Below are 21,150 nucleotides of genomic sequence, written 5' to 3'. Positions count from 1 at the left end.
CAACAGGTTAAAAAGAACCTTCAGTCCCTATCATCATGACTGTGCCCCACTCCACTGGCACCTCCAGTTTTGATTTCTTAGAATGTGTGCAGATGTGTTGGTCCGTGTGCATAAAATTAGAGGTCCCACACCTTTTTGACTGTCTTCTTTTTTGCGCATTCACCAGGACTCACTGCCACCACTTTCATCTGCCCAGTGGGTCCTGGCAAGGGCATTATGCAAACAACAACTCACCCAAGCTCTACTGCTCATCAGAAAGATGTGAGTGGGGTGCTGGTACTCAGGCTGGTATTTCAATCCAAGATATGTGACAAAGCAGCCGACAACTCATATCCTCATCATAATGACTTTATTGGCACACAGTGGAAAGTATGGAATCCATAAAACTGACGCGTTTCGGCCACAGCTTTTCTCAAAGCTTACCGAGCTTACGTAAGCCTAGAGAAAGGCTGTGGCGAAACGCGTCAGTTTTATGGAAACCATACTTTCCACTGTGTGCCAATAAAGTCATTATGATGAGGATATGAGTTGCCGGCTACTTTGTCACATATAATGACATCATGCAGGATCTGTACAACATACAGCCCTTGTATGGCCATGTGCAAGAAGCCTTAAAGTGGATATTCAGCCTGCACAACTTTAACCCTCCATTCCACCCTTCCTCTGGTCCTCTACACAATTAGTATTTTTTTTTTTTCATTACTGACTCTTTTTTTATAACACGTCAGCCCCACCTCCCTTCCCTTTGCATGTCATTCGCCCAGGTGAATAAAGTGCACTTTGCCCCTTTTGCCTCCGCATATCCCAGGGTGCAGAGCCTTTCATCAAGATGCGGGGCCAGGGGCGGACTGACCATTTGAGCACTCAGCCACTGCCCGAGGGCTCAGGGTCAGTAGGGGGCCCCATGAGATGCTCCTGGTACCTTTTTATAGGCTTTTTTGGGTGTGGGTGAAGACACATGATTAAGTCGATGACGAAACGCGTCAAGGGAAAGTGACGTCAAGACGTTTTACCGGAACCGGAAGTTTACTGGCGGCCATCTTGGAGAATGGAAAAGATCGTGGAGATACACCTGGACGTTTCCCTGGATGGCTGTGAGACTCCTTTCATTCCCTAGCAAGCGATTTTAAAAGCTTTACTATGTGAGCAGTTTAATTAAAGTATATTTGGTATATCTATTTGGCAGTATCACACTATGTTCTGTATGTTCTCTTGGAGACAAATTAAACAGAGTGTCTAAGGAGGTCAGAGAGTACCGTGATAACAGGAGAGGTCTGAGGAAAGATCTATAAGAGGGCTAGCCTGTGGAGTTCCTTAAGTATTTTGAAACCTACTTTATTGGGATGGTTGGTAAGGGTACCATTACTACAAATAGAAGTGCGCACCAAACTTTGCTGTGGTGTTGATGTGGCACTGCTGAGTGGTATATACACTTATTTTTCACTGATTCGCGTTTGTTTCACGTTTTTTCACCATTTTTTCACGAATATTCACTATATTAACTGTATGAAATTTTTATTTATGAAAGGTAATGCACTATGTGAATTTTCTTTTTTGAGGTGGATGATTTTTGGATATCGTTGGAAGAATTATTTGGATTTTCATTTGGTGGATTGTAAAGAAATTTCAGTGGATTTTATTTTGTAGTGGACTTTATATAATAAATAGCATTTATTTTATTTGGGGATTAAGGTAAATAGTGATGGATGATGTAGATATTACATTTCACAGTTATTATGTTATAGGATGAATTTGTTACCTTCATGCACTATATGCATAAAGATACAAAAAGTTCTCTGTGCCGCAGTGTCCCCAGCCCCCTCTTATACTTATCACCCATCAAGATCTAGCGATGTGCACGAGAGCCTCAGCTCTCCTGGGACTCTCCCTTCTCATTGGCTGAGACAGTCAATTACAGCCAGTGAGGAAATGAGGAGAAGGAGAGTGCAGGGCCGAGTCGTGGCTCCGTGTGTGAATGAACAAGTGGCTCGGGAGTGAGCCTGCTTGGGTGCCCTAGGCAAGAGGGAGGGGCCAGAAGCACCAGTGGGGGACCCGAGAAGCAGAATTGGGGCTGCTCTGTGCAAAACCACTGCACAGAGCAGGTACGTATAACTTTTTTTTTTTTACTTGCCCTTAATATCTATTTATTTCAGGTGCTTATATAGCATCATCAATTTACTCAGCACTTTACATATATTGTACATTCACATCATTCCCTAACCCTCAAGGGGTGTACAATCTAAGGTCCCTAACTCACATTCATACATACACATACTAGGGACAATTTAGACAGGAGCCAATTCACCTACCAGCATGTCTTTGGCATGTCGGAGGAAACCGGAGTACCCGGAGGAAACCCACGCAGGCACAGGGAGAACATGCAAACTCCAGGCAGGTGGTGCCGTGGCTGGAATTCGAACCAACAACCCGAGTACTGCCAGGTGGAAGTGCTAACCATTTAGCCACTGTGCTGCCCATAATATCACTTTAATGAAACGCGTAGCCATCTACTAATCAAATGGGTGTTCTTTGAGAGGCCCTGCCCCCTTCCTGCTGACATCTCACTGGTTTTGTGTCTCTGCCTCCTGTGTATGTTTTTCCATACCCAACGCAGCGCTGGGTATATTAGTGATAGGTTAAAAAAAAATAAAAAACCTTAAAGCTATATCTGCTTATGTTTTACCGTCGATGGCTACTCATCCTTTTCATCCACTCAGCAGTGACATTTTTAAATAAAACACCTTATTTTAGACCCAATGATGTCATCACTGGGTCTCTGTGCTTCTTTATGTAATGCAAGCAGACTATGGCTGGTAGCAGGGTGCTGCTTCTTGAAAACATCACAGCACCCTGCCTCAGTACTTCAATCAAGAGTCCTCAGAAGTGGGAGGAGTAAAGCAAAAAGCATAATGCATTGATGGGTGGGTGTCAGTCTGGAGGAGTGGGCGTTTCTAAGCAGGCTGTATTAGGTAATGTTCACATGTGAAGCTGAGGCTTCGTGATTGATGGAACTGAAATGTAATAAAAGAAAGGGGCGGGGCCAGGGACAGTCAAGCTGGGGAGGAAAGAGAGCTAAAGCTGGACGTCCTTCAGCCAGGAAATGAGGCGGAGCTCTATCTGACTTGCTGCAGCTTTTAATGCACATTGTGGGAAGCTCACAGCGTGCAGTGAAATTAGAGGAAGCCATTTCAGTCCAGGAGAGGATCCGGTACACCTGTGCAAGACTGAAGGGGAGGCCTAGTGTAGCCCAGGGACCAACGTTTAAAAATTGGTTTTGACCAAATGCACTTTTCTCCCTGTGCATGCATGGCTATGCGTTTCATTAACCACTTACCCTCCACCCTATAGCAGAAGTACTGCTACAGGGCAGAAGGGCTGTGCCATATGATGTATATATACATGATTTACATCTCCAGAAAGGGGGCGTGTTCTACCTGCGGCACTATTGGTTGATTGGGATGTCAATCACCGGGTCCCGGACGGGGCTCGGTGATCGTCGACAGAGCTGAGAGGGGAGAAATCTGTATGTAAACAACACAGTTCTCTCTCCTGCCAGCAAGGACATGCTGCTTTGTATTTCTCTGCACAGCATGTCTCCCTAGTAAAACACAGCACACAGTTAACCCTTTGATCACCCCAGATGTTAACAGTCCTCCTCCCTGTCAGCTCAGGCACACTGCACAACATAGCCATACAAAGCCGTGTGCTTACAGTCAAGAACAACCCCCCCCCCCCGCCCCTTAGTAAAACACTCTCAGCACACAGTTAACCCTTTGATTGCCCCAGATGTTAACCCCTTCCTGCCCAGTGCCATTAGTATCGTGTCAGTGCTTTTTATTAGCACTGATCATTGTATTAATAGCACTGGAGATGTCAGTGACACCACGTCAGTTCCCCCCGCCCAGTGTCAGAATGTCCGCCACAGTCCCGCTATAAGTCGCTGATCGCCATCATTACTAGTAAAAAAAAAATTCCAGTATATATAGTGCCATTTGTAGATGCTATAACTTTTAAACCAATTATTATCCCCCAATGTGAGCTCCCGGCCCCTCCCATTCCTCCGCAGGGCCAGGCTGTAACCAGATCCTGATTGGAAGGCTGGACTCCTCTCTCTCCCCCTCCTTCAGTGTTTTTTTTGCTTCCTGTCTGGTATTGTGCTGGAGAGCGGATGTGTGCATTGCCCACAGATTGGAACCTATAAACTAGAAACAGGGGCAGACTGACAACTCATGGGGCCCCCCGGGCAATAGGGGATCATGGGGCCCCTGTGTCCTTGCCCAAACTCAAAAAAGCCTATGAAAAAGGTACCAGGGGCATCTCATGGGGCCCCCTACTGACCCCGGGCCCTCAGGCAGTGCCCGAGTTTCCAAATGGTCAGTCCGCCCCTGTGCAGAGGTGATCAAATACCACCGACAGAAAGCTCTATTTGTGGGAATAAAAGAAACAGGGGCGGACTGACAATTTATGGGGCCCCCGGGCAATAGGGGAACATGGGGCCCCTGTGTCCTCGCCCACACTCAAACCACACCATAAAAAGCCCCTGAAAGGTACCAGGGGCATCTCATGGGGCCCCCTACTGACCCTGCGCACTCGGGCAGTGCCCGAGTGCTCAAATGGTCAGTCCGCCCCTGAAAAGGACATAACATTTAATTCATGTACAGCGTTGCATGACCGCGCAAGTGTCAGTTAAAGTAACGCAAAAAAAAGCGGCCTGGCCAGGAAGGGGGGGTAAATCCTCTGGAGGGCGAGTGGTTCAATAATATCTTTCACTTTTAGTAACGCCCAGGGGCGGACTGACCATTTGGAAACTCGGGCACTGCCCGAGGGCCTGGGGTCAGTAGGGGGACCCATGAAATGCCCCTGGTACTTTTTTCATAGGATTTTTTGAGTTTGGGCAAGGACACAGGGGCCCCATGATCCGCTATTACCCGGGGGCCCCATGAGTTCTCAATCCGCCCCTGGTAACGCCATCCTCTTCCGATCATCAATCAGTTTATCAGTCCATTCTCTACAGAGTTCCAGAGGAGTTTCTTTTTTTTCAGCTGCTCCTCCGGATTACCAACGCCCAATGCAACATTCGGCTGCGGAGTTTGCCAAGTTTGTCCTAGTCACAGTTTAGCCGCTAATTTTTCCCCACGCGGCCCTTTTTCCTTCAAAATAACAGATGGATGGGGGCGACGGCCAATTGTTTCATTACCGGCTTTGGCTCAAACAATTAAAAAAAAAAAAAATTTAAATTTAAACTACACCTTTTTTTAAGAGAGACAGAAAAAGCGTACTTACAGCTATGGCAAGTGGCGTCGGCGTAGCCCGTGTCACCGCAGTCGCAGTGGAAGGCGCTCCAAGTCTGTGAGCACGCTCCTCCGTGTTCGCAGTAATTTGGCAGGCATCTGTTGGAAACAAACAAAAAAAAAAATTCAGAGAGTCTGGTTGGTGAGTGTCACCCGGGAAAGCAGCTGAACGCAAAATTAAAAATAAATAAATAACTAAAACGACGTTCCAAAACGAGGCCGACAGTTAATTAGCTGTGGAGAGACTGAACGAGATCTGAGCAAATCAATAATTTCAAATGCCGGATACTCTTGAAATTGATGAACCAGATACAGCAAATTACTAAACAAAAGTCAACCGCTCTCACAAAAAGGCGCTCGCTTTACACTCAATTACAAACCGCGCTGGGTTTTTTTTTTCTTTTAATTTATTAATTTTTTTTGGCGGAATATCAGACCGCAGAGAGAACCCGCAGGAAGCGCAGAATGAATCTAATAGAAATCTACATAACAAAAGGAAATCTGTGAATACATGTATTTTAATCAGCGCTGGCTTATTTAACTCCATGAGCTGATAGACTGCGGCGGTCGATGAATCCGGAGCGTTCGTTAGACAAACGAGGCGTTCCGTGATTTACGGTAAAATCTAAAGAATGCGCGGTATGCGACGAGTACGGATATTAAGAATCGCAAAAAAAGAATTTTTCTCTACTAACAGACAGGCAGATGGAATAGAAGGCAGAGTCCTGTACGTACGCTTCACAATCCGGGGATGATGATGATTAGAGAACAAAACCAGATACAGGAGAGATAGAAAAGATCAATAATACAATCAATGACTCTATAGCAGTGGTTCTGAACCTTCCTAATGCCGCGACCCTTTAATACAGTTCCTCATGTTGTGGTGACCCCCAACCATAAAACTATTTTCGCTGCTACTTCATAACTGTAATTTTGCAGTGGGAGGAGTAGTGCCACATCATTGGTATCAGTGGGAGGAATAGTGCCACATTATTGGTGTCAGTGGGAGGAATAGTGCCACATCATTGGTATCAGTGGGAGGAATAGTGCCACATCATTGGTGTCAGTGGGAGGAATAGTGCCACATCATTGGTGTCAGTGGGAGGAATAGTGCCCCATCATTGGTGTCAGTGGGGGGAATAGTTCCCCATCATTGGTATCAGTGGGAGGAAAAGTGCCACATCATTGGTGTCAGTAAGAGGAATAGTGCCCCATCATTGGTATCAGTGGGAGGAATAGTGCCACATCATTGGTGTCAGTGAGAGGAGTAGTGCCCCATCATTGGTATCAGTGGGAGGAATAGTGTCCCATCATAGGTGTCAGTGGGAGGAATAGTGCCACATCATTGGTGTCAGTGAGAGGAGTAGTGTCCCATCACTGGTATCAGTGGGAGGAATAGTGTCCCATCATTGGTGTCAGTGGGAGGAATAGTCCCCCATCATTGGTGTCAGTGGGAGGTATAGTGCCCCATCATTGGTATCAGTTGGGAGGAATAGTGCCCCATCATTGGTATTAGTTGGGTGAATAGTGCCCCATCATTGGTGTCAGTGGGAGGAATAGTGCCCCATCATTGGTATCAGTGGGAGGAATAGTGCCCCATCATTGGTGTCAGTGGGAGGAATAGTGCCCCATCATTGGTATCAGTGGGAGGAATAGTGCCCCATCATTGGTGTCAGTGGGAGGAATAGTGCCCCATCATTGGTATCAGTGGGAGGAATAGTGCTCCATCATTGGTATCAGTGGGAGGAATAGTGCTCCATCATTGGTATCAGTGGGAGGAATAGTGCCCCATCATTGGTGTCAGTGGGAGGAATAGTGCCCCATCATTGGTATCAGTGGGAGGAATAGTGCCCCATCATTGGTATCAGTGGGAGGAATAGTGCCCCATCATTGGTATCAGTGGGAGGAATAGTGCCCCATCATTGGTGTCAGTGGGAGGAATAGTGCCCCATCATTGGTGTCAGTGTGGGAGGAATAGTGCCCCATTTTTGGTGTCAGTGGGAGGAATAGTGCCCCATCATTGGTGTCAGTGTGGGAGGAATAGTGCCCCATCATTGGTGTCAGTGGGGGGGGGAATAGTGCCCCATCATTGATACTAGTGTGGGGGGGGAATTGTGCCCCATCATTGGTGTCAGTGGGGGGGATAGTGCCCCATCGTTGGTGTCAGTGGGGGGAGGAATAGTGCCCCATCGTTGGTGTCAGTGGGGGGAGGAATAGTGCCCCATCATTGGTGTCAGTGGGAGGAGGAATAGTTCCCCATCGTTGGTGTCAGTGGGGGGGGGGAAATAGTGCCCCATCATTGGTGTCAGTGGGAGGAATAGTGCCCCATCATTGGTATTAATGACACCAATGATGGGGCACTATTCCTCCCACTGACACCAATGATACTTACCTTGCTGACTCCTGCTCCAGCCTGGGCTCGCTCCCTCCCTCTCCCATCTACAGCCAGCATACCTGGCTGCAGCAGCACCATCTGCACGCTACAGACACTTACCTGTTAGCTGTCTTCCTTCTCCAGCCGCTCCCTCGCTCAATCTTCTTTGATCTTCGCGCTGCTGCTCGGCTCCTCCTCTCCAAGCTCCACCTCCTCGCCAGTGATTGGCCGCCTGTGTGCCTCTCCTGAGCTACAGTTCCGGCGGCCAATCACTGTTGAGGAGGCGGAGCTGTTGAGTGATCCCAGGGATGTGGCCAGATGACAGGGGCGGCATGTCATCCCACGCACGCATCGCGGTCCAGGGAAATGTGGACGTATCTGCATGTGGGCGGACCCGCCTGGAGACTGATAGAGGAGCGATGTCTCAGTTCCTAAGACCATCGGAAATATGTGTTTTCCGATGGTCTTAGGAGACCCCTGTGAAAGGGTTGTTCGACCCCCAAAGGGGTTGCGACCCACAGGTTGAGAACCGCTGCACTATAGAAAGACAGACAGAGGCTAGGCTCACACCTCGGGCTTCGTGAACGCACGTTTGTTGCGTACGTTTTTGCACTATGCGCATAGGGAGGTCCATTCATTTCAATGGGCGGGCCTACAAGCGAAAAAGCGCCAAGGTAGCTTGTGTACCTTTTTGGGCGCATTATTTGCGCAAGTGTGGGAAAGCAGGGGTCTGATTGCCGCATTTGGGGTGCCATTAACAATGAATGGCACTACACGTGCGATACGAGTTTGTTGCATATTTTATGGAATTATAGACTAATAGGCAAATAAATAGACTAAACTAGACAGACAGACAGACAGATAGATACAGTGAAGGAAATGCGTATTTGCTCCCCTGCTGATGTTGAATGTTCGCCCCTCACATAGAAATGATCGGTCTAAAGATCGAATGTTCTGGGTATTGTAACACTGAGAGACAAAATAGCAACAACAAATTCAGCAGAAATGCGCCTAACAAATGATGACTGATCTGCATGTTCATAAGGGAAATAAGTATTTGATCCCCTTCACAAAACATGACTTAGTACTTGGTGGCAAATCCCTTGTTGGCAATCACAGAGGTCAGATGTTTCCTGTAGTTGGCCACCAGGTTTCGCACACATCTCAGGAGGGATTTTGGCCCACTCCCCTTGGCAGATCCTCTCCAAGTCATTAAGGTTTTCTGGCTGACGTTTGGCAACTCGAACTTTCAGTTCCCTCCACAGATTTTCAATTGGATTAAGGTCTGGAGACTGGCTAGGCCACTCCGGGACCTTAATGTGCTTCTTCTTGAACCACTCCTTTGTTGCCTCGGCCGTGTGTTTTGGGTCATTGTCATGCTGGAACACCCGTCCACAACCCATTTTCAATGCCCTGGCTGAGGGAAGAAGGTTCTCACCCAAGATTTGATGGTACATTGCCCCGTCCATCGTCCCTTTGATGCGGTGCAGTTGTCCTGTCCGCTTAGCAGAAAAACACCCCCAAAGCAGAATGTTTCCACCACCATGTTTCACAGTTGGGATGGTGTTCTTGGGGTCATAGGCAGCATTCCTCTTCCTCCAAACATGGCGAGTTGAGTTAAAGCCAAAAAGCTCGATTGTGGTCTCATCTGACCACACTTTCCACCAGTCCTCCTCTGCATCATTCAGATGTTCAGTGGCAGACTTCAGACGGGCCTGGACATGTGCTTTCTTGAGCAGAGGGACCTTGCGGGCACTGCAGGATTTCAGTCCTTGTCGGCGTAGTGTGTTACCAATTGTTTTCTTGGTGACTGTGGTCCCAGCTGCCTGGAGATCATTGACAAGATCCTCACGTGTAGTTCTGGGATGATTCCTCACTGTTCTCATGATCATTGACACTCCACGAGGTGAGATCTTGCATGGTGCACCAGACCTAGGGAGACTGACACTTGTTTTGTGTTTCTTCTATTTGTGAATGATTGCACCAACTGTTGTCACCTTCTCACCAAGCTGCTTGGCCATAGTTTGGTAGCCCAGTCCAGCCTTGTGTAGGTCTACCATCTTGTCCCTGACATCCTTGGACAGCTCTTTGGTCTTTGCCATGGTGGAGAGTTTGGAATCTGATGGTTTGATTGCTCCTGTGGACAGGTGTCTTTTATACAGGTAACAAAATTAGATTAGCAGCACTCCCTTTAAGAGACTGCTTCAAATCTCAGCTTGTTACCTGTATGAAAGACACCTGGGAGCCAGAAATCCTGCTGAATGATAGGGGATCAAATTCTTATTTCCCTCATGAACATGCAGATCAGTCATCATTTGTTAGACGCATTTCTGCTGAATTTGTTGTTGTATTCTGTCTCTCAGTGTTACAATACATAGATAGATAGATAGATAGATAGATAGATAAACAGGATTGATAGAGAGATAGATATATAAAAAAAACACACCTAAATACTAACGCTGAGTGCATTTCCCATTGACTTCAGTGGAAGAAGCTTCATTGGTGCACTTTTTAAAAGCAATGATGCAGCATGAAGGACTTTTCAAAACAGAATCACAAACGTAGCGCAGAGATGTGACATGTCTCATAGCCTTTAAAGGGAATTAATTTTGATGTGCTTTTGTCCCGCTGAAAAGATGCGTTCCAGAGTGGCAAAAGCATATCAGTAGGATAAGAGTCTAAGGCTGCTTTCACACAGAGGTGTTTTTGAAGTGTCTTCGTGTTAAAAAAAGCACCTGAAAAGCACAAGAAAATCGCTTCGCTGTGTATGTGAATGCATATCTATGTATGTGAATGCATATCTATGTATGTGAATGTATATCTATGTATGTGAATGCACATCTATGTATGTGAATGTACATCTATGTATGTGAATGTATATCTATGTATGTGAATGCATATCTATGTATGTGAATGTACATCTGTGTATGTGAATGTACATCTATGTATGTGAATGTATATCTATGTATGTTTTCACACTGAGGCATTGCGCTTGCAGTGCGGTATAAAAACTTCTGCTTGCAGGATCTTTTGGGCATGTTTGGCGGGTTAAAAAGAAACACCCCAAAAACACCTCTTCCCGTTGAAATCAATGGAAAATGCCTGAAAAGCACCTCTTGGAAGCGTTTTTGGTGGTTTTGAAGTCACGTGTCCTTTTAAAAGCGCTCAGAAAGAACGGCAAAAGCGCGATAAAAATGCCTATGAATTTGTACTGTGTTTTTGTGGCAGATCAGTGTGAAAGTAGCCTAACTCTAATTCATCCCCACTGCTTCCACCCACAAACTCATTCACTGCGCAGAACATTGCCAATCATTTCACAAACAAGATGGATGCAATTTGTGATGGGACCACCACTGTCCAGACATGTCCTTCACCAATCATTGCACGTCTGCCACCACAGTCACCACAGTTTTCCCCTTTGACCCTAGAGGTTGCTAAACTCCTCTGTGACACCCACCTATATACCTATATTCTGGACCCCATTCCCTCATAACTACTCTGGTCAACCTTTTGCTCTAGTCAACACTTTAGGGCTTACGTCATCAATCTTTTCCTCTCTACTGGCATCTTCCCCTCACTGGTCACCACCATACTACTAAAGTCCTCACTATACCCCACCAGAGTAACTTGAGACCCATCCTGTTACTCTTATCTCCAAACTTCTGGAATGCCTGGTCTACAACCATCAAAGATGCTACCTCACAGACCCCTTACAGTCTGGCTTGTGCCCACAACGCTCCACAGAATATGTCCTACTTAAGGTCCTTCCACACGGAAGATCCAATCAGGTCTGCCTGTCAGTTTTTCAGCAGGACCTAACCAGATGGTCCATGCAGCCCTATGGACCAGCAGCTGTAAATGGACTTGTGTCCATTCACACCAGCATACCTCTGGGTCCAATCAAGCCCACTAAAAAAAAGTGGAGGAGAACTGCATCCTCTTCCTTTTGGGTGGACCAGATCGGAGGCAGCTGCGTGACAGCGGAGTCTATTTACTCCTGGCATTCCATAGAGCAGAGAGGAGTTTGTCCACGTACGCCCTGTTAAAACTGATCAGACATGGACCTGTCATCTGCCCCGCTCTGCTCCGATCAGAAGGGGATCTGTAAGCAGATCCCCTGCTGATCGGAATGCAAACCACCCATGCCCCAAATGCATGACTGCTTAACCAACAACACCAAGATACTAATTCACTCCCTTGTCATCTCTCACCTCAACTATTGCAACTTTCTCCACACTGGTAAACCTCCACACAGGCTTTCCCCCCTTCAGTCTACTTCAGTCCAATGCTTCCAAAGAGAGCAAGAGTTCTTCCTTGCAGCATCCTAACAAAGGTCAGGCTTTTTTCCCAGGCTGTGGTTACTTTTCTAAAGACCTGGTGCACCTTTCCTTTAAGGCAACTGGAAGGTATTTTCTTATGTAGTGCCCCTCTAGATAGCCAGAGGGAGCTAGTTAGGATTTTTAGTTAGAGGCTGGATATCAGCCTGGTATGATTCAGCCTGGGATGAGTCAGCCAGTTACCACTGGGTCAGGGCTGAGGGCTCTGCAGGTCAGTTCCCTGATACCTCCCCCTGCTCTAGAAGCTTGAGAAGTTTATAGAAGGCAGTGGGTGGGGGTGAGGAGGGGCTGATCTGCATACTCAGGGGACTCTGACCAATCCCCAAACAGAAGGGTTGGCATGGGGTCAGCGCAGACCTTAAGTATGGGAGAGCCTGATCAGGAAGTAGTCAGTGTTGGATGGAAGATGGAGTCAGAAGGCTGGAGTATGGAGCCTGGGAGGGGGCCCAGGAAGGGGTCTACCTACAGGCTGAAGCTGAAAGTAGAATTTTGTCTACCTCAACCGTCCCCTGAGAGAAGACAACCTGTGAAGCAGGGAAGGAGCCAATCCAGCATAAGGCCTGAAGGCAGCCACCAACCCAACAAGCTTACAGGATAGGTAGAGAGAGTAATCCTACACCATTTGGGCTATATAAGGGAAGAGGGTAGTCAGGTGGCCAACCCAACTAGCTCCTCATCTGGGGCTGCTTTACTACACTGGCAGTTTATGAGCCCCTTGCCCCGGGACTGCCTCAGGCAGCTGGGTGAAGAGGAGGATTCATCTCGAGTCTGAGGAGATGCACCAGAAGGGCTGGAGAGCTCTTCAAAGGAGAGACTATTTTTGTTCACATCTGTACATAGTTGCTAAGGAGTTTGTCCTCAAGCTCACAGTTCCTTGGGCATCCCATACACCCCTCAACCCTATCCAAGTTATCAACGCCTTAATAAAAATCACAAAACCAAGCTCAAAAACTGTTTACTGACTCCGAGTTCAAAGTGTGGATGAAAATGTTTGCTGCCTAGCTGTCCAGAGCCTTAGGGGGACCCAAAACTCAGCAACTCCTAAGCGGGTAGTGCTACATTTACTTAAACTGGAAGTTCAGTTGGGGTTTAAGCTGCACACACACCGCATGGCAGGGGCGGACTGACAACTCATGGGGCCCCCGGGCAATAGGGGATCATGGGGCTCCTGTGTCCTTACCCAAACTCAAAAAAGCCTATGAAAAAGGTACCAGGGGCATCTCATGGTGCCCCCTACTGACCCCGGGCCCTCGGGCTGTGCCCAAGTTTCCAAATGGTCAGTCCGCCCCTGCCGCATGGAGAGAGCTCCATTATTCTCAATGGTACAGTACTTGCCAAAGCATTTCAGACACCACCATGTTATAGATTTTGCACGCTGCACTTTAGCACCCCCAAGGCATTAAACTATGCTGCAACATATGAAAAACGTACTAAAAAATACAGTTTAAAACACACGACATTTTAGGCACAGAGGTGTAACTGGTCCTGAAAAGCGGAAGGAAAATAAAATGATTATTTGATGATCTAAAATAAGCATCTCAGAAATTGGATTGCAGTAGCTGTAAATAATAGCAGATGCTCTGCGGTATCTGCAGTCTTGGAGCAAAGTGTGTTATTTGGAAAATCTTTACTGCCAGACAGAGATATGAAATCTCTCTAAAGAACATAAAAAAAAGGCATGCACACACAAGGTGTAATTAAGTTTAATCTCCACTTTCCTGTGTACCTTTTCCATTGATAAAGTTTGGAACACACTGTGGATCAGAAATTGAATCTCGCTGAACTGGCAACAAATCCCTTAAATGCAGAAAATTTATTGTGTTTTCGGTAAAATACCCAAGGCGCTGGCTTTCCGCTCAGCCTGGGCCTATCCAAGGCTTATTTCCAGAGGTTCCGGGTATTTATCAACTGAACGAAACATCAGGCTAATGCACAATATGACATTTCCGCTACAAGCCCGAGCAATGAGAAGCCGCAACTACGGATTGTATTTAAAAAACGGGTACGCTTTTATGATTCTGTGTTTCTGGAATCTGATGTGCAATCTGCAACATGGGTAATGTGGGCGTGCAACTTCCCACTAATATACTTATAGGTATTATTGTAGAACTCAATGACATTCAGCCTGAATAGAGGGTTTTAAAGGGCCCCTTTCAGGACAGCGGAGCCTTCTCTCCAATTGAAGAGGCTGCCATGGCATGACTCCTTGAAAGAAAGATATCACTGGGGAATTTAGCATCTCTGTAGGATCATGTCACATGTCTACATTCAAATTAGCACATCTTCTAGCACTCATACATAGAACACTAAAACTCCCAATCATGACCAATCACCAGACATGATCATATGAAATTGGCGAAGAGAGGGTTAGAGAGCAGATTTCTGAAGCCTAATCAACCAACTGACACCCTGAAACATCTGAATTGTCCTGTGAATGCTTGCAGATAGATTGAAGGGAGGGCAGTCCTTCAGAAGAGGATAGTCTAGATACCTTGTGACCTGGATGCCCTGAGTTCTTTGAAGGGCAAGGAGAGCTGCAAAGGTCCCTTTGAATACTCTGGGAACAGAGGACAGGTCAAATGGCAGTGTAACAAAATGGAATTGATTGTCTCCTCCTGCAAAGCGCAGAAAGCACTGATGACACCCCCAACCAGGAGTGGACTGACCATTTGGAAACTCGGGCACTGCCCGAGGGCCCGGGGTCAGTATGGGGCCCCATGAGATGCCCCTGGTACCTTTTTCATAGGCTTTTTTGAGTTTGGGCAAGGACACAGGGGCCCCATGATCCCCTATTGCCCGGGGGCCCCATGAGTTGTCAGTCCACCACTGCCCCCAACATGACCGACCACTGGACACAATCATAATAAAATTCTAATACACTCTATACATAGAATGCTAAACTCTCCCCATCATGACCAATCACCAGGCATGATCATAAGCAATTGGTGAAGACAGGATTGGAAGCTGATCACCCAATTGAATCCCTGAAGCATCCGAATTGCCCAGCGAATTTTTGTAGATAGATCGAAGGGAAATGAGTCCTTCAGAAGAAGATAGTCTATATACTTGTGACCTGGATGCCCTGAGTTCTTAGAAGGGCAAGGAGAGGCGCAAAGGTCCATTTGAATACTCTGATAACAGAGGATAGGCAAATGGCAGTGCAACTAATTGGAATTGATTGTCTCCTACTGCGAAGCTCAGAAAGCACTGATGCCACCCCCAACATGACCGACCACTGGACACAATCATAACACAATTCTATAACATTCTATACATAGAACAGAACTCCCCCAACATGTCCGACCACTAGATATAATCTTAACACAATTCTACTACACTCTACACATAAAATGCTAAACTCCCCAATCATGACCAATCACCAGACACGATCATATGAAATTGGTGAGGAGAGGGTTGGAGAACAGATTTCTGGAAGATGATCATCCAATCGAAAGCATTAAACATCTGAATTGTCTTGTGAACGTTTGGTGAAGCAGAGGATAGGCCAAATGGCAGTATGACAAACCGGAATCAATTGTCTCCTGCTGCAAGGTGCAGAAAGCACTGATACACAACAACATGACCGACCACTGGATATGATCATAATACAATTCTATTATATTCTATACATAGAACACTACACCCCCAACATGTTCGACCATTGGACATGATCAGTCCTTCAGAAGAAGTGTGTTTAGATACCCTGTGATCTGGATGCCCTGAATTTTTAGAAGGTCAAGAAGAGGTGCAAGGACCCTTATGAATGCTCTGGTAAGAAGAGGATAGGCCAAATTATTGACTGTCCCCTACTGCAATGCGCAGAAAGCACTAATGACACCCCCAACATGATCTACCACTGGACATGATCATATTACAATTCTATTACACTCCCTACATAGAACTCTACACCTCCAACATGACCAACCACTGGACATAACCATAATACAAATCTATTAAACTCTATACATAGAACTCTACACCTCCAACATGGCCGACCATTGGACCTGATCATAATACAATTCTATTACACTCTATACATAGAATACTAAACCTCCAACATGGCCCACCACTGGACATAACCATAATACAATTCTATTATATTCTATACATAGAACACTACACCCAAAAAACATGACCGACCACTGGACATGATCATAATACAAATCTATTAAACTCTATACATACCGTAGAACTCTACACCTCCAACATGGCCGACCACTGGACCTGATCATAATACAATTCTATTACACTCTATACATAGAACACTAAACCTCCCAATCATGACCAATCATCAGACATGATTGTTGAGGAGAGGGTTGGAAAGCAAATTTTTGGAAGTTGGTCACTCATTTGACAGGCTGAATCATCTGAATTGTCATGTGGACATTTGAAGATAGTTTGAAGGGAAATGAGTCCTTCAGAAGAAGATAGTCTAGATACCTTGTGACCTGGATGTCCTGAGTTTGTAGAAGGGCAAGGAGAGGTGCAAGGACCTTTGTGAAGCAGAAGATAGGCCAAATGGAAGTACGACAAACTGGAATCCATGGTCTCCTACTGCAACTTGCAAAATTGATGATACAAGACAACATGACCGACCACTGGATATGATCAAAATACAATTCTATTATACTCTATATATAGAACACTACACCCCCAACATGGCCCATCACTGGACATAACTATAATACAATTCTATTACACTCTATACATAGAACACTACACCCCCAACATGGCCCAACACTGGACATGATCATAATATAATTCTATTATACTCTAAACATAGAACACTACACCCCCAACATGGCCGACCACTGGACCTGATCATAATACAATTCTATTACACTCTATACATAGAACACTAAACCTCCCAATCATGACCAATCATCAGACATGGTTGTTGAGGAGAGGGTTGGAAAGCAAATTTCCAGAAGTTGGTCACTCATTTGAAAGGCTGAATCATCTGAATTGTCATGTGGACATTTGAAGATAATTTGAAGGGAAATGAGTCCTTCAGAAGAAGATAATCTAGATACCTTGTGACCTGGATGTCCTGAGTTTGTAGAAGGGCAAGAAGAGGTGCAAGGACCTTTGTGAAGCAGAGGATAGGCCAAATGGCAGTACGACAAACTGGAATCCATGGTCTCCTACTGCAACTTGCAAAATTGATGATACACGACAACATGACCGACCACTGGATATGATCAAAATACAATTCTATTATACTCTATATATAGAACACTACACCCCCAACATGGCCCATCACTGGACATAACTATAATACAATTCTATTACACTCTATACATAGAACACTACACCCCCAACATGGCCCAACACTGGACATGATCATAATATAATTCTATTATACTCTAAACATAGAACACTACACCTCCAACATGGCCCACCACTGGACATAACCATAATACAATTCTATTATATTCTATACATAGAACACTACACCCAAAAAACATGACCGACCACTGGACATGATCATAATACAAATCTATTAAAATCTATACATAGAACTCTACACCTCCAACATGGCCGACCACTGGACATGACCATAATACAATTCTATTATACTCTAAACATAGAACACTACACCCCCAACATGGCCCACCACTGGACATGACCATAATACAATTCTATTATACTCTAAACATAGAACACTACACCCCCAACATGGCCCACCACTGGACATGATCATAATACAAATCTATTAAACTCTATACATAGAACTCTACACCCCCAACATGGCCGACCACTGGACCTGATCATAATACAATTCTATTACACTCTATACATAGAACACTAAACCTCCCAATCATGACCAATCATCAGACATGGTTGTTGAGGAGAGGGTTGGAAAGCAAATTTCCGGAAGTTGGTCACTCATTTGAAAGGCTGAATCATCTGAATTGTCATGTGGACATTTGAAGATAATTTGAAGGGAAATGAGTCCTTCAGAAGAAGATAATCTAGATACCTTGTGACCTGGATGTCCTGAGTTTGTAGAAGGGCAAGAAGAGGTGCAAGGACCTTTGTGAAGCAGAGGATAGGCCAAATGGCAGTACTACAAACTGGAATCCATGGTCTCCTACTGCAAGTTGCACAATTGATGATACACGACAACATGACCGGCCACTGGATATGATCAAAATACAATTCTATTATACTCTATATATAGAACACTACACCTCCAACATGGGCCATCACTGGACATAACCACAATACAATTCTATTACACTCTATACATAGAACACTACACCCCCAACATGGCCCACCACTGGACATGATCATAATATAATTCTATTATACTCTAAACATAGAACTCTACACCCCCAACATGGCCCACCACTGGACATGATCATAATACAATTCTATTACACTCTAAACATAGAACTCTACACCCCCAACATGGCCGACCACTGGACCTGATCATAATACAATTCTATTACACTCTATACATACAATACTAAACCTCCCAATCATGACCAATCATCAGACATGGTTGTTGAGGAGAGGGTTGTAAAGCAAATTTCTGGAAGTTGGTCACTCATTTGAAAGGCTGAATCACCTGAATTGTCATGTGGACATTTGAAGATAGTTTGAAGGGAAATGAGTCCTTCAGAAGAAGATAGTCTAGATACCTTGTGACCTGGATGTCCTGAGTTTGTAGAAGGCCAAGAAGAGGTGCAAGGACCTTTGTGAAGCAGAGGATAGGTCAAATGGCAGTACGACAAACTGGAATCCATGGTCTCCTACTGCAAGTTGCACAATTGATGATACACGACAACATGACCGGCCACTGGATATGATCAAAATACAATTCTATTATACTCTATATATAGAACACTACACCTCCAACATGGGCCATCACTGGACATAACCACAATACAATTCTATTACACTCTATACATAGAACACTACACCCCCAACATGGCCCACCACTGGACATGATCATAATACAATTCTATTACACTCTAAACATAGAACTCTACACCCCCAACATGGCCGACCACTGGACCTGATCATAATACAATTCTATTACACTCTATACATACAATACTAAACCTCCCAATCATGACCAATCATCAGACATGGTTGTTGAGGAGAGGGTTGGAAAGCAAATTTCTGGAAGTTGGTCACTCATTTGAAAGGCTGAATCACCTGAATTGTCATGTGGACATTTGAAGATAGTTTGAAGGGAAATGAGTCCTTCAGAAGAAGATAGTCTAGATACCTTGTGACCTGGATGTCCTGAGTTTGTAGAAGGCCAAGAAGAGGTGCAAGGACCTTTGTGAAGCAGAGGATAGGTCAAATGGCAGTACGACAAACTGGAATCCATGGTCTCCTACTGCAAGTTGCAAAATTGATGATACACGACAACATGACCGACCACTGGATATGATCAAAATACAATTCTATTACTCTGTATACATAGAACACTACACCTTCCAACATGGCCGACAACTGGACATAACCATAATACAATTCTATTATACTCTTTACATAGAACACTACACCTCCAACATGGTCCACCACTGGACATGATCATAATACAAATCTATTATATTCTATGCATAGAACACTACACCCCCAACATGACCGACCACTGGATATGATCATAATACAAATCTAATAAACTCTATACATAGAACTCTACACCCCCAACATGGCCGACCACTGGACCTGATCATAATACAATTCTATTACACTCTATACATAGAACACTAAACCTCCCAATCATGACCAATCATCAGACATGATTGTTGAGGAGAGGGTTGGAAAGCAAATTTGTGGAAGCCGGTCACTCATTTGAAAGGCTGAATCATCTGAATTGTCATGTGGACATTTGAAGATAATTTGAAGGGAAATGAGTCCTTCAGAAGAAGATAATCTAGATACCTTGTGACCTGGATGTCCTGAGTTTGTAGAAGGGCAAGAAGAGGTGCAAGGACCTTTGTGAAGCAGAGGATAGGCCAAATGGCAGTACTACAAACTGGAATCCATGGTCTCCTACTGCAAGTTGAAAAATTGATGATACACTACACCTCCAACATGGCCCATCACTGGACATAACCATAATACAATTCTATTACACTCTATACATAGAACTCTACACCCCCAACATGGCCGACGACTGGACATGATCATAATACAATTCTATTACACTCTATACATAGAATACTAACATTACACCCCCAAAATAACTAACCACTGGATATGATCATAATACAATTCTATTACATCCTATACATAGAACATTACGCCGCCAACATGACTAACCACTGGTGTCAGATATGTACCGAGATAAAAAAAAATAAAAAAAAAAATAGGCTGTCCAGCTCAGATGGAAACCCTATGTTCCGTGCAGGATTAGGTGTCAGGTGAAAATGGTGATGATGTTAATTCATACAAAGCTCGAAGCATACTTGAAACAATATATTCTTCATTTGTAATTCCATGAACACTTGATTCAATAGTATCAAATTACCTGTCTTTTATGCCGCACATATCGATCTGCAAATCACTGAAATTTCCCAGCATGCCACGCTGGACCAAAATGAGGTCCTTGGGCTGATTATCGATGAAGATGAGCCTAATACATCCTTGAAATGAAGAAATGGGATTGACACAGTCAGAAGGAGATTCTGGGCAACCTGTTTGAGAAGAGAGAGATGTTGAGCCTAATCAAATTTCATATAACACGTTTACTTTTTTTTATGAGCATTATTGATGGATGACCCCAAAGATCTCAATATTCCAGATGTCTCCTTTTATTACATATACTTCGTCATGAAGAAACGTGGAATCACACAACGTTTAGTGTGTTTTTATTGTTTGTGCTGATCTGTTCATTGAGGGTCAAATTTATTTACATTTCTATATTGGTATATTCAGTTTCATTGACGCCTGAGGGAATGAGTGTACACTACCGAAAGAAGGAAAAAGCTCATTTCATAGCAGTCAAGTTACAGTGTAAGTTCACCTTTGGACCATCGAAAATTGCTTTTATGCTGCATATATACAGTTGTGTTCAAAATAATAGCAGTCAGACATCACTAACCGGATCAATTACTGTTTTTGGTAGAAATTATATTTCTACATGGCAAATAATTTACTAGCAGGTGTAGTAGAGGAATAGAAA

General features: G+C 44.8%; 1 protein-coding gene across 1 annotated transcript in view; it reads right to left on the bottom strand.

Annotated features, from left to right (window-relative positions):
• LOC149462245 (contactin-associated protein-like 5) overlaps window positions 1-21,150 on the bottom strand; it is a 689,962-nt gene that overhangs the window by 290,926 nt on the left and 377,886 nt on the right. Inside the window, exons 10-11 of the mRNA XM_089677184.1 lie at window positions 20,497-20,662; window positions 5,284-5,390 (exon numbers count right to left, since the gene is read on the bottom strand). Of these exons, the coding sequence (XP_089533310.1) occupies window positions 5,284-5,390; window positions 20,497-20,662 (273 nt within the window). The remainder of the gene's footprint in view (window positions 1-5,283; window positions 5,391-20,496; window positions 20,663-21,150) is intronic.

Source organism: Staurois parvus, unplaced genomic scaffold, assembly GCF_062004578.1.
Source record: "Staurois parvus isolate SC_StPar_1 unplaced genomic scaffold, SC_StPar_1.0 ptg000179l, whole genome shotgun sequence".
Lineage (NCBI taxonomy): Eukaryota > Metazoa > Chordata > Amphibia > Anura > Ranidae > Staurois > Staurois parvus.
Note: the sequence above shows the minus strand (reverse complement) of the source record. Positions and strands in the feature narration are given on the sequence as shown.